General features: G+C 38.2%; 1 protein-coding gene across 3 annotated transcripts in view; it reads right to left on the bottom strand.

The window, feature by feature from the left end:
• Positions 1 to 7082: 7082 nt before the first annotated feature.
• The window catches only part of HSPH1 (heat shock protein family H (Hsp110) member 1), a 29682-nt gene continuing 21730 nt past the window's right edge, over positions 7083 to 15034 (bottom strand). For all 3 annotated transcript variants that reach the window (XM_020997154.2, XM_020997153.2, XM_020997155.2), the window contains 6 exons: positions 12899 to 13036; positions 11557 to 11682; positions 9457 to 9564; positions 9183 to 9302; positions 8702 to 8863; positions 7083 to 7990 (listed from right to left, as the gene is read on the bottom strand). In XM_020997154.2, coding sequence (XP_020852813.1) covers positions 7787 to 7990; positions 8702 to 8863; positions 9183 to 9302; positions 9457 to 9564; positions 11557 to 11682; positions 12899 to 13036 — 858 coding nt within the window. In that variant the 3' untranslated portion in view covers positions 7083 to 7786. The remainder of the gene's footprint in view (positions 7991 to 8701; positions 8864 to 9182; positions 9303 to 9456; positions 9565 to 11556; positions 11683 to 12898; positions 13037 to 15034) is intronic.

Raw genomic sequence — 15034 nt, 5'->3', positions numbered from 1 at the left:
TTTTTAGGGTCATTACTTCTCCGGTCAGGAGGCGAATGGTACATTTCTTCATTCTTTGGAGCCTGTGATCAGACTTCTGGTTTTCCAAAGTTGTTTTTCTGTATAATGTTATGACTATATAAATTGTTCTCCTAGCTCTGCTCATTTTGCTGTGCATCAGTTCATAAGATTTTCCCAGTTTCCTCTGAAATTGTTCATTTCATCCTTTCTTATGGCATAATAGTCCATCACTTTTATATATCACAATTTGTTTAGCCATTCCCCAATAGGACATCCCTTTAGTTTCCAATTTTCAGCTACTACAAAAAGAGCTGCTGTGTTTCTGTACTCTTAGAGACAGGCTTAACACCACTACTCTGATGGGGCACAATGAAGCACTCAAAAGAGTAGTTAACAAAAGGTTTACTTTGCCCTAAGATAGTAGGGATATGCAACAAGGTTACCTTGGGTGTGGCTCTGTCGTCTTCATGTAGAAACATGGCTTGTGACATACGTGCAAGTCAACTCTGCATGAGTTGGACTTTTTGGGGGTTAACTAGGTGAAATGGATAGAAGGCTAGACCTGGAGTCAGGAAGACCTGAGTTCCAAACCAGCCTCAGATATTTACTAATTGTGTGACTCTTGTCAAGTCACTTAACCTATTTCCCTCAGTTTCCTCATTTGTAAAATGGGGGATAATAACAGCACCCACTTTTTAGGGTTGTTGTGATGATCAAATAAGATAACTGTAAAGTGCTTACCACAGTGCCTGCCACATAGTAAAAGCTACATAAATGTTATTATTTTTTATGCCCCTAAGCTTCATCAAAGAAGGCAGGGGCCAAGCAAATCCCAGGGACAATTTTGCTGCCTTTTAGGGAAAAATAATCCCTATAGCCGGGAAGTAGGGAACCCTGGGCCCACCACATGCACATCCTTTTCTTCCTCTTTTTTTTTATATATAAATTTATTTATTTTTAGTTTTCAACATTCACTTCCACAAGTTTTTGAGTTCCAAATTGCTCACCCCTCCCCCCACTCCAAGATGGCATGCATTCTGAATACCCCTTCCCCTAGTCTGCCCTCTCTTCTATCTCTCCCCCCTCCCTTCTCTTATCCCCTTCCTCTTCTATTTTCCTGTAGAGCAGGATAGACTTCTGTACCCCATTTCCTGTATTTCTTATTTCCCAGTTGCACGTGAAAACATTTTTTTAAAAACATGTGTTTTTAAAACTTTGAGTTCCAAATTTTCTCCCTTCCTCCCTCCCCACCCACCCTCATTGAAAAGGCAAGCAACTCAATATAGGTTGTACATGTGCAGTTATGCAAAACACTTCCTATTAGACATGTTGTGAAAAACTAACTCTATTTCCCTTAATCCTATCCTGCCCTCCCATTTATTCTATTCTTTCTTTTGACCCTGTCCCTCCTCAGAAGTATTTGCTTCTGATTACCCTCTTTCCCAATCTGCCCTCCTCTCTATCATCCCCCTGCTCTCTTGTCCCCTTCTCCCCCTATTTTCCTGTAGGGTAAGACAGATTTCCATACCCAATTGAATGTGTATGTTATTCTCTCCTTAAGCCAAATCCTATGAGAATAAGATTCCCTCATTCCCTCTCACCTTCCCCTGTTTCCCCTCCACTGTGACTTTTCTTTTGTGTTTTTTTTTGTGAGATAATTTACCCCATTCTACCTCTCCCTTTCTTCTCTCTCATCCCTTAATTTTATTCTCCAGATATGACCCTTAATCTTCAACTCACCCTGTGCCCTCTATCTATCTATATATACATACATACAATTTTTTTCCTTCAACTACCCTAATACTGACAAAGTTCTCATGAGTTACAAATATCATCTTTCCATGCAGGAATGTAAACAGTTCAATCTTAATAAGTCTCTTATGATTTCTCTTTCCTGTTTACCTCTTCATGTTCCACTGGAGTATTTGAAAGTCAGATTTTCTATTCAGCTCTGGTGTTTTCATCAGGAATGCTTGAAAGTCCTCTATTTCACTGAATGACCATTTTTCCCCCTGAAGGATTATACTCATATTTGCTGGGTAGGTGATTCTTGGTTGTAATCCTATCTCCTTTGCCCTCCGGAATATTATATTCCATGCCCTGGTCCTTTAATGTAGAAGCTGCTAAATCTTGTGTTATCCTGATTGTGTTTCCACAGTACTTGAATTGTTTCCTTCTGGCAGCTTCTAATATTTTCTCCTTGACCTGGGAACTCTGGAATTTGGCTACAATATTTCTAGGAGCTTTCCTTTGGGGATCTCTTTCAGGAGGAGATCTGTAGATTCTTTCAATTTCTATTTTGCCCTCTGGTTCTACTATATCAGGGCAGTTTTCCTTGATAATTTCTTGAAAGATGATGTCTAGGCTCTTTTTTTGATCATGGCTTTCAGATAGTCCAATAATTTTTAAATTCTCTCTCCTGGATCTATTTTCCAGGTCAGTTGTTTTTCCAATGAGATATTTCACATTGTTTTCTAATTTTTCATTCTTTTGGATTTGTTTTACAGTGTCTTGGTTTCTCATAAAGTCACTATCTTCCAATTGCTCTATCCTAATTTTTAAGGAAGTAAGTAATCTTTTGGACTTCCTTTTCCATTTGGCCAATTTTTCTTTTTAGGGCATTTTTCTCCTCATTGGCTTTTTGGACCTCTTTTGCCATTTGGGTTAGGCTATTTTTTAAGGTGTTATTTTCTTCAGTATTTTTGGGGGTCTCCTTTAGCAAGCTGTTGACTTGTTTTTCATGATTTTCTTGCATCACTCTCATTTCTCTTCCCAGTTTTTCCTCTACTTCCCTTACTTGCTTCCCAAATCCCTTTTGAGCTCTTCCAAGGCCTGGGACTGATTCATATTTTTCTTGAGGCTTTGGATGTAGGAGCTTTGACTTTGTTGTCTTCTTCTGGTTGTATATTTTGATCTTCTTTTTCACCAAAGTAAGATAATATAGTCTGACTCTTTTTTGAGCTACTTGCTCATGATCCCAGCCAATTACTTGAGTTTTAAACTCTTTGTTAAGGTAAGAGTCTGCTTCCAATGTGGAGAGTGTACTGTCCCAAGCTTCAGGGGTCTGTATAGCTGTTTTCAGAGATACTTGTAGGGACGTGTATATTGTCAGTTCTTCCAAGGTGGTATGATAAGGGGCGAGGTGTTTACTCCTTTCCTGGCCTGTGACCACAAGTATTCCTTTCTGTCCTGTAACTGTGAGGAGGGGTTTCTCTCCACAGCCACTATAAGCTCTACCACACCAGTGCTCCTCCTCACCCCCCAGCACCGCAGTCCAGAACTGTGACCCAGATCCAAACACAGGCAAAGCAAGAGATTCCTGCCTCAGCACTGGAAAGAGATCCCTGCAATCGCCCTCTGATCAGCCACTGGATTCCCCCTCAGTCTATGGGCCAGATGCTTGGGAAGCAGCTCCCCCTCCAGGGCCACGCTCTTGGGGAATGGAGTTGAAACCCCACCTTCCTGTCTCAGCACCCACAGAAACAGACTTTTCCTACTGACCTTCTAAGTTGTCTTTGGCATTGGTGGATTGAGGAGTCTGGAAACCTCCACAGCTGCCTGCGATTGTGTCCTCTGGGCCTGCTCCAGGTTCACTGTGGCCTGCACACCCACACCGCTGCACTGCGCTCCCAGCCCAGCGTGATACACCTTTCTGATCAATCTTCCAGATTTGTCTTGGGCTGGAAATTCGTTTCACTCTTTTTGTGGGTTCTGCTGCTTCAGAATTTGTTTAGAGCTATTTTTTATGAGTACTTGGGAGGGGTTTGGGGGAGAGCTCAAGCAAGTCACTGCTTTCACTCTGCCATCTTGGCTCCGCCCCACCTTTTCTTCCCCTTTTGAGATAAAATGGGAGTAGGTGTATAGAGCTGGGTCAGAGGATATGCAGGCTGTTAACTTTTGGGGCATTATTACAAAGAGCTGTCTGTAATGGCTCTGATATCAGGGCCAGTGACTGTCATTGAATAGAAAGGGAGAGCTGGAGATGGCATCCATTACCTCCCTCAGCCTCCTCTCCTCTCTGATTGGAGGGCTGAGCACCAAACTCCTCCCAATACCTTCCTTTATAGAAGAAATTGTACCTTTCAGCTCACTCCACTCTGCCATCTACTGCTCTGCCAGGTTTCAACTGCATATTTGATGCCCCTCCTTACCCCCAACTCCTTCCTCCTTGTCTCCTTTTGCTTGTTTTCTCTCTGTATCAGACTGTAAGCTCCTCAAAGACAAAAACTGTTCTAATTATATCCCCAGCACTCAGCACAGTGCTTTACAGTACATAGTAGATACTTGATAAATGTTTATTGGACTGGATTGGGTTGGGTTGGATGTGGAAGCAGAGTCACCAAGATTTGGCAATTGATGGGATACACAAGGGTGAACGAGAAGCGTAATCCTGAGACAGAGGTTGTGAACCTGCTGGACTAGGATGGTGGTAGGGAAGTTTGGGAAAATGGGTTATAAAGAAGATCCTAGTATCCCAACCCTAAAATACTACAATTGCAGCAAATCCAATAGAAAGCCAACGTTCAATAAAGGAAGGCATATTACTGAAGGGTTTCCCATGACACATTCCTAGGACTTATTTCTGAAAGCATTGTTAATTAGAGTCAAATACTTTTATTGAGAATGCAAGTTTCATGAGCCAAATTTATAAAAATTAAGTGCCATACCCCAGTAGACAAAGGATATGAACAAGCAGTTTTCAGAAGAATTCAAAGCTATCAGTAGTCACATGAAAAAACGCTCTAAATCACTAATGATTAGAGAAATGCAAATTGAAATAACTCAGAGGTACCACCTCACACCTATCAGATTGGCTAATAATAGAAAAGAAAAATGACAAATGCTGGGGAGGATGTGGAAAAATTGGGACTCTAATGCACTGGTGGCGGAGTTGTGAACTGATTCAACCACTCTGTACAGCAATGTGGAATACCCAAAAGGCTATAAAATCAGGCTTACCTTTTGACCCAGCAATACCACTATTAGGTGTGTACCCCAAAGAGAAAGAAGAAAAGGAAAAAGAACCTACTTGTACAAGAACAGCTCTTTTAGTAGTGGCAAAGAATTGGAAGATGGACACCCATCAATTTGGGAATGGCTAAACAAGTTGTGGTTTATGGTTGGGATGGAATACTGTTTATTACGCTATAAGAAATGACAAGCAGGATGCTTTCAGAAAAACCAGCGGACTTACGTGAACTGATGTAAAGTGATCCGAGAAGAACCAAGAGAACATTGTACACAGTAACAGTACTATTGTAAGGATGATGAACTGAAAAGACTTGGCTACTCTGATCAACACAATGATCCAAGATAATTCCAAAGGACTCATGATGAAAAATGTCATCTGCCTCCAGAGAGAACTGAAGAACTGAGTGCAGGTTGAAGCATACTTTCAAAATTTTTTTTCTTGTTTTGTTGGTTGTCTTTTGCAACATGGCTAATATGGAACTGTTTTGCATGACTTCATATGTATAATTGACATAAAATTGCCTTCTCAGGGAGGGAGGAGGGGTAGAAAGGAGAAGAGAATTTGGAATGCAAATTTTTTTAAAATGTCAAAAAAAAGTTCATATTAAATTGAAAAATAATTGAATAAAAATGTTAAAATAAGAGAAAAGGCAAGTTTCAGCTCCACTTTCCACCACAGCTATTCATCTTTACACTTCACTTTATCCATAGCTCTAGTCAGAAGTATTCCTCACGCATTATACATTTCCCCAATAAAAAAGGCCATGTCACTGACAAGTTTCTTGTGACCAGTGGCAGTTGTGTTGGTATTTCCAGCTCCTAACATACTAAATACTAGCAAATACGGTAAATAAGTACATTGATTTTTCCACTAAGATGTCTTTCTTCTGCATTCTGATACGTCTTCTTCCTCTTTCATATCTCAACTCAGGGATAACTCCTATGAAAGCAAACTTACATACAGCTCTGCTAAAATTTTTCCTATCTGACCTGGCCTTTTTGCCCCTATCACACACTCCTTTGTATTATGCTTATTTATCTATCCTTTAATACCTTCTCTTCCGCTAGACCAAATTCCTTGAAGGAAATAAACTATTTTTAACCCCTGTAATGTTCAGTCATGTTTGACTTTTTGTGAACCCCTTTGGGATTTCTTGGCAAAGATACTGGAGTGATTTACCATTTTTTCTCCAACTCATTTTATAGATTAGGAACTGAGGCAAACAGTTAAGTGACTTGCCCAGGGTCACCCAGCTAATAAATGTCTGAGGCCAGATTTGAACTCATGAAGACAAGTCTTCTCAATTCCAAGTCCAGCGCTCTAATCTGCTGCACCACCTAGCTGAATACCCCTGTAATACCCAGTGCCCAAATCTGTACATTACATACAGCAGAGGCTGCTTATGGAACTGAATTAAGGCAGAAGGAAAGCATATAATACATTTTTAGAAGATTTGGAACAGAAAGGTAAAAACCCTCAGTTACTAAGAACACCTCATTCAGAACGGTCTTGTATCTAATGATTCAGGACAACTGATTCAACAATAGAACATTTAATTTTTGGATCCAGTAACAATTATATTACCATTTGCTGCCTATTAAAGTTGTCTTCCTGTAACAGGTTTGGGAATTTATTGTTTTACACCTTCAAGAGTAAGTGCTGAGTAACAGTATACGGAGCCTAAAGGAATGAGTACTTCAAACAATGTAAACACAAAATTACTGACATTCTACTACCAGAGAATGTTGTAGTTTTTTTTAGTGTTTATGTGTGGAGGGTTGGGTGGTGGGGAAGGAATGGTAGAACAAACAGGCTACAGACTCCACCTCTCTAAAATAAACAAATATGTTTGCTTTTATAAATAACAGTAATAAAACATAAAACTTAGGCACCCCCACCAAATTGCTCATTATCTTCTATACCTCAGTGTTCAGTCCTTACTTACAAATGCTAATGTCAGCTTTTCTTAAAGCTGCCACCTTGAACTAAAGAGACAGGTGCTCTAATTTTATAAATTGGAAAAAAATGAAAAGGGAATTGAGGTTTCACAAAAAGTGGCCTGTCCTATAAGCTTCTATCAGTGCTTAAAAGTTACCCACAAAGCCAACAGTTTAGAAATGACACCATTATTTGAACTTTATTATTAAAGCTCATTAAATGCTTCACAATACCAGTTACAACAGGACCAACATTTCCTCCATTGGTAAATCTCCACAGGACAATGTACTGTTTAGCAAGAGATAAATTTTAAGTTTTTGTTCTGCATGCTACTAAATACATTTCACTATATTTTGTTTTACCCAATGACATATAAATAATAATGAAGAAAAAAGTTCTACCCTATTAGACGATTTTGGAAAGCCCTTATGAAGTCAGATTTAACCATATTTACACACATACACACCCACACACATGCGGAAACGCAGGGTAAGATGCAAGAAAACTACCTTGGCAGAAACAAATGCTTAAAGATTTTTAGTCACAACCCTCTTGAATGAGCAGTACATTTTTTTTCCAGAAGACAAAATCAATTTCATCCTTACTGATGCAAATGGTTAATACTGCACAGAAGCTTAGTATGAATTCACAATTCCACAGGAATCTGAAAGTTACCAAGGTAATTTTCCCTTTTAGGATCATAATGACTACAGACTTAAGCTTTGCATTTTTCCATATAATACACAAAAAATTTCTAAACATTCTTAAAAAAGAAAATATAAATAAGTCTCAGTATGTCTTTTAGAATTACATACTACAGCAAAAAATATTTTCTTCATCATTTGTTGGTAGTGACCCTGCTTAACTCCAAGTGATTTAGTCCAAATCCATGTGAATGGTGCTGTTGTCACCAGGATGACAGTCTCCATTCTGATGCAGGCCTTCAGCATTCATGTTATTTTTCACTTCAAAACCTTCATTCTTATCCACATTGGGGCCATTCAATGTTTTTTCCTGCTTAGGAGATTCTACTTTTGGTTTTGGTTGTGTTACAACTGGTTCACAAGTATGGATTAATTCCTGAGGCAGAAAGACAAAATGAAGTTAGTTCAGATTTTTTCATGCCTTTTTGGAGAGATCTTTCTTCTCTACTTTCTAATTTCCTTATCCAATGCCAATCTATCCTGCTAAAACAGAATTTTACATATTAAATTCTTGTATAAATCTGAATCGTACAGCCTGAACAAAGACAGAACAAACATTTTCACCAGGCCATTCTTCTGTGCACTAAGCTGAGAAAAGAAAGCAGGAGCTTCATCACTCTCATTAGGGAAAAAAATGGACTGTGGCATCACTAGTAAGAATGCAGCAGGAATTTAAGAGTTTTGCAGGGTGGCCAGGAGCAATGAGAGGTCCAGGGTCACAGAGCCAGAATGTGGCAGAGGTGGACCCAGACAGCAATTCATGACTCCAAGGCTGGCTCTCTAGCCAGCCACTGCACCACACTGCCTCTCATCATTTAAGACCCTACTGTTTATCAGATTTAACTTTTCTCTGCCTTTTTCTAGGGGATGTGATTCAATCAATCAATAAGCATTTATTAAGTGCCAGGCATGAGGAGCTCATCTAGAGATGAGAGGATGAAAGGAGCAGGTCATCAGAGGCTCATCTGATAAGAGAAATCTTTCTTGAGAATGGATCTAACTTCAATATCCACGGAGCTACTCTGGGGACACAGTCTCACAGATGGAGGCTTGGGGAAAGAAAACAGGGCTATGTGGCAACACTCACCTCTATCTTCATTTTTATTTCATTGCCACGTACAACTGGGTCCTGATCAAGGCTTCTTTTAGCCTGAGCATTCATGACATTATTCATCCACTCCATCGTTTCATTGACTGACTTTTCAACTTTCTTCATTTCTGATTCATCAATGTGGATATATTTCTCATCCTGAATGGAGTAAACAAAACTGGTTACTCTATATAATTAAAAAGATGAAGGTACACCTGAAGTAAAAGGGACAGCTAATGAAGTACATGAAGTGAATTAAAATCTTGTAAGAGACATCAACTCCTCACTGTGTTATAATTGGTTTCTGGGCAAATTCTGAAGTGTAGCTGAGGGGGCAAGGAGAGGACAACCCAATTCAAAACACCAATTTCCGCTTTTCTGAGGGGAATTTTGCTGTTTATGGAAGTTGCCCAGTTGGCTCATTTGTTAGCGGTAATTTCTACATAGGTTTCACCTCGATATATGCAGAAGGACTTACTTTATTCCTGTAGTCGCCTGCTATTTTCGCATAGTGTTGCAGCCTTCGTCCTAATTCTTCAAACATTCTTGGTCGTTCCTCAGCTTCTTGAAACCTAATCTTAATTGGAGTGCCTAATTTCTAAATCAAAATGAGACACATGACAACTATTTCATTTATTCTGCAAGACTTAACTTTTACAAAACAAAGGAATAGCTCAAGGGTGGGTGGAACCTGTGGCTTGAGGCCACAAGTTGCCCACCCCTGGAGTAGCCCCTATGGCCAGGTATCCTACCATCAACTGGTCCAACTTGTCAACATATGCTTGTTTGGCTTGGTCCTCACCCTCCTCATACAGCCAGTCTTCAGTCTCTGTCAAGAGTTTCAGGAAATTTTGATGATCCTAGAAAATGAAATGTTGAGTATTCAGATTTGGCTTTACCACAACTGAATCTAGGCATTATTTCATAAGAAGTGCTAAAGTCTATAAGCTGTAGGTCTTGTTCTGTAGAGCTAAGCTATACTGGTCATAATGTGTACTTAAGCCCACATAAAACCTTCAGAAAGAAGAGTGGGAACTAGGATGACTGATATATATCCTGGTTCCAGGTAGATATGTGGGATTTACTTTCTTCAAATGAAATCATTTAGTATAAGAGTATTAAGTGCATGTGCATCAAATAATGGTAAAGTATACAGTACTTATTTGTTATACATAAAATTCTTCAAGAGGATTTGGAAGAATCATGATGACATTTCTAATCAGTAGCCTGTTATATCACAGCCTTGGGGTTTCAATTATTTCATCTGGAAAATATACACATTATTATTGTGCTTATAATGTAGTTTGAGGAGTCCAAGTAATTTATAAGCAGCCCAATGTTATTCCACCTGGCTCAGTCTCAAGGGATTCTACCAGTAATTTCCCACTTTTAAGGTAGGTTGAGAGGAGACTAATTCCTTCCACTACTTGTTTGCATGGAGACTTCACAGTAAATTTTTCATTAAACTTCACAATAAATAGCTCTATGAGGAAAGTAAGAAGTAATGGTTATGCCAAAACACTCAACTTCAGTATTCTAATATACATCAATGTCACTCATCTTTAATTAAGATCAGCAGGATTGATCAACAAAGAGCTAACATCTTGGTTCTTAGCCAATGAGTCTATCCACTAAATTATATCATCATGTGAGCGAGCCTTCAAACAAATTCTTAAATCCACTATTCATTACCAAAACTCATAATGCTATAAATTTCTCCCTAATTCCTGCAGCATGAAGTAGATTACCCAGAAATGTAATTTTCCTCCCACCCCCTTTATGCTCCCAAACTTATTAGGCTCTAGGGCTGACCAGACTGTTAGGTTCTACTAAAATAAAGGAGTCTTAAAATGAACTGGATTGGACCATCCTTGGAGTAACCTAAGAAAAGACCTGAAATGTCCAGCATTAGTCCTAGAAACATTCTGAGTCTCCCGATGACCTGCTCTAGACCTAGGCTTCCAATTCAAAAAGAAGCCAAATGAATACTTGGGATCAGGCCTTATTAATAAGCATTTATTAGACACTTAGTATGTGCCACTGTATAAATTTTGTACAAAAGCAAAGAGTGTGTGTGTGTATTTGTACTTAGTTCTTCAAACATTCTGACATTCCTCATCTTCTTGAGACCTAATCTTAATTTGACTACCTAATTTCTAAATCAAAACAAGATGACAACCATTTCATTTATTCCTCAAGAATTCTATGTTTTACAAAACTAAGCAAGAGGCTCTATACCCATTATGTCCTACCATTAACTGGTCCGACTTCTCAACTTACCATATGTAGATATTTATCTACTGATATCAAGATTAATCTACCTGGAAATAATTTGTATAGGTGATAATTGAACCCATGGGAACCGATAGTCACCCAAAAAATCCAGGAGAAAAAGAGAACCCAGGATAGAGCCTGGAAGTATATATACAGTTAGGGGTTGATACAAATGGTGACAAAGTAAGACTGAGAAAGAGGAGTCAGAATGGAGAATCATGAGAGGCTACACTCAACAGCATCCCTCATCTGAACTGAATTTGGGGACATAGTTAAAAAAAACCCAAAAGCAAAAAAGTCACCTCAGAAAATTACAAAGGACAAAAATTAAACAGCTTAGGTTTGTGACTTTGGTTTCTAGAAGTCACTGGTACCAAGTAACATAGGCTTACTTGTTGTCAGTACTCCTTTGGCATCTGTAAAAAGGGAACGCTGGTTGACAAGCTTCAAACTTACAGGGCTTTCAGTTTCTATAAGCTTAAGCTACACAATGTTTTGTGGACCAGAAAACAAAATCTAACAACCAAAAGACTGTAACACCAAGAAGAGTAAATCTCATGGTTAGACAGCTACCATACCTGTCCACATATGAACTTTTCATAGGGCCCAGACAGCTTATCCCTGAATTCATAGACATATTCTTCTACCGCATTTTTGGCATCATTCCTCTCTTTCTCGAGCTTGTCTTGCATGATCATCTTGCCCTGCAAGAAGAAAAAAGAATTTCTCAGACATTATGCTCATCGAACCTTGCTAAAAAGAGCCCAAAGTTAATAATATATTTTTTAAATTGACGGATTGATTGTGCATATCAAATATACTTCTGGTTTATGACAGCCAACACACTTTGCTCTCAATATAGAAAGAACTACACAGGCAAATAACTTCATGATATTTTAAAACCAGAACAGCATCTCTCTTTGGTCAAGACACCTATAAATAAACTTAATTCATGAACATGAAGAAAATAAGTGCAACTATTTTATTAGTGAGACTTGTTATTTTATCTATAGACAATGACCCTTTCCGATCATCAGCAATAAACACTTTGTTGCAGTAAGAAGGAAAACTGGATCCCCAAATGCTCTTAGAGCATCCTGTAATGACTGGGATAAGACTTCAAAAGTTATGTCCATTCCAGCAGTCACTTAGCATAAAACTTAATAAATAATTAACAACACGTTTCCCAAAGTGTCATCCACAATAGAGAGATGGCATAGTACAATGGAAAGAGCACCAGATCAGGCATGGAATATTGACTTTTCCATTTACTATCTATATATGATTTTTGGCAAGTCAACCTGTATTCTGTGAAACAAAGGGGTTAAGAGCAGGCCTGCACAATGTACGACCTGAAGTTGGTATGTTGTGCAGGCCTGAGTTAGATTTTCTCAGGTTCCTTGCTGATCAATCTATGAATCTCTGATGACACTAAACTTTTATAAATGGCTTAAAAGTTAGTGCTTTACATAGTTCTTACTTGAGTCTCACAACTCTGTGATGGAGGTACTACAGATTTATCATCCCTACTTTATGCGTAAGTACACTGAGGCTCAGTTAAATCAAACAGGCCCAAAGCCTAGCTAACTGCAACAGGACTATCTTTGAGATTTTTTTTTAAGTTTCCTCAATGTGGCCAATGTTTGTCCATGAACATGCAGTTCACACCAAATATATGCATTACGAAATTCACATTAAATATGCAAAAGTTTAGTTGTGGAAACAAATAAGACAGTTTCACTGACACAGTATGTTATAGTTTAGGGTTCTTTATGACTCATTTACAACTTTTTATTAGTATTTACACATTTTTCCAGTTTCATTAGTTCAAGTTAAAATAAAATTTATTTGAATATACACACAACATAAAACAAACACATCAGTCAGACCTGTGAAAGAAATACTTAATTGGAAACTTACTTCTGTTTCAATATACATGTTGAGAAGGTCTTTTCCCAACTGCCACACTAAGTTTGCTTCAATGGGAAGCTCGACATTCACCACCTTTATTTTAGGTTTCTTAGCTTCTGGAGGCTGATCTACTTTCTTTTCATTTGCCTTTAAGAGAGAAAACAATTCTTAAGCATTCCTTTAAAAAACCACACAGATACATTTACACAAATAAAGTGGGATTCATCACTAGACTGAGAAACCATCTCCAGTAAGGGCCATAATCATAGTCACAGGAGATGGGATAGTGCTGTATGGCTGAACTTTTGTACTACCAATAAGCATGTATTCTAATGACTAACATACCTCATTGTCAGAATTTTTCTTGTATCTACTTAAATCTCTCCTATGATGCTTATGCTATCCTCAAAGAATTATGCCTCAGTCCCCTTATTTCTCCATCTTTGTGGCTCTTCTGGGATCTCTTCAAATTCTCAACATCCTTAGTTTCAGAAGAATGTGATAGTATTTCAAATGAGAATTCAATCAGTGCTACTTACAATTATTATTTCTATATTCCAGTATTATCACGTACTTTTACAAAACTAGACGATGTCCAACAATCTGGACAATCGCTATGGTTAATGTGACTTTCTGGAATTTTGGCCTAAGGAAATAAATACCTAATGGGGATTTTGAATATTTCTTTTTTCACCTACTTATGCCTCTGGTCTTTTTATTACTTTTAGCCAGCTTTGTAGCTAAGTGACAGAAAAAAGGTCATAAAATGATCTAACTCAGCAGCTACCAAAAAATTTTGTTTTGTAAACACAAAGTTCAAATAGGGCACAGAAATTCTTCTTATACTTGTTTGTTAACCACGCTTCCGCCCCCTCTACTATCCGAAAGGTACATATTTCTACATCCTGATCCCAAGCAAGAGAACTAAAAAAATTCAGGTTTACCATACTTGTCAATGTGAGGCAAGCTGATTAGGTAACAAATAATTCAATGAATATCTGTGATGCTCAAAACAGGAGTAAATAACGTAGCTGGTCCATAAGGTATTATAGAATATTATGCAAAGGACCTTAAGGAAATTTATGGATAAGAAGGACAGGATAAGATAGAAATTTACAGATCATCTGAGGCAAGCCTGAATAAGTTACAGAAGGCGACTGAGGCTCAGAGAGGGGGGATCTAAGTTCACACAGCTTGTTAGCCAAGTTGGTCCCTAAACTTTGACCAAAAACTTTACTTCCCCTTAAGCACTAGAAAATACCAATAGTAACAATTCACATTTCTACTCAGTGAGTAGCTTATGAATGCTATAGCCTCTTCCACCCAGTGGAGAAGCAAATATGGCAAGTGTCAAAACAGTTTTCCCTTACTGACATCTGGGTTGTTACAAGGATGTACAATAATGAATAAAGGACAGACTATTTACCTAAGAGACTAAGTTGACTAATGATATGACTAGTGTGCATTGCAAAATGTTATCTAAAAGAAGCAATAAAGATGCTGACAAGAAACATTCTGGCATTCCACCTGGACCAGACAATCTTCATCTCCCAAGAGTAATCCAGATAGCCATCATTAATACTGGCACTGAGGACAGTGAAAGGGAAGTTAAACTGTTAGAAGGAAGCAATGCTCTCCTGACACACAAAAAAATACAATAAGGTTTATAGAAAACTAAAAAATGTGATCAGTGGGTTAAAGATGAAGCCAGAGTGACATAAAGACTAATAAAAGAATGAATATTTCTACCCACAGATCTAAAGAAGGAATAAAGAGAAATAATCCATATTTCTAATACCACTGAGTAGTACAGAGAGCCACGTCAGGATTCCTGTTAGAGTTACTCAGATTAAGTTTTGCTTCTACTGTTTGGGATGAAATTTTGTCAAGCACATGGGTGTGACAGGCTAATTTAAGGCTACTAAAGCTACACAATGGAAAAAAAATTGGCAAAGCTACTGGATATGATGGCAGATCACTGAAGTCGTTAAGCTGAAAGAACAAAGGTATTGCATAAATTGTTGCTCAATATTTAAAGAATAGTAAACATGGTTATAAGATTTCAAAGAATCTTTTTTGTAACTCAAGAAGGAAAGCAACTGACAAGCACCGCCAATATTTTACTATCATTTAGGATCTGAAAAT

Source organism: Phascolarctos cinereus, unplaced genomic scaffold (genome assembly GCF_003287225.1).
Source record: "Phascolarctos cinereus isolate Bilbo 61053 unplaced genomic scaffold, phaCin_HiC Scaffold_726;HRSCAF=1367, whole genome shotgun sequence".
NCBI classification, from domain to species: Eukaryota; Metazoa; Chordata; class Mammalia; order Diprotodontia; family Phascolarctidae; genus Phascolarctos; species Phascolarctos cinereus.
The sequence above is the reverse complement of the archived record's forward strand: the minus strand, read 5'-3'. Positions and strand labels throughout refer to the sequence as shown.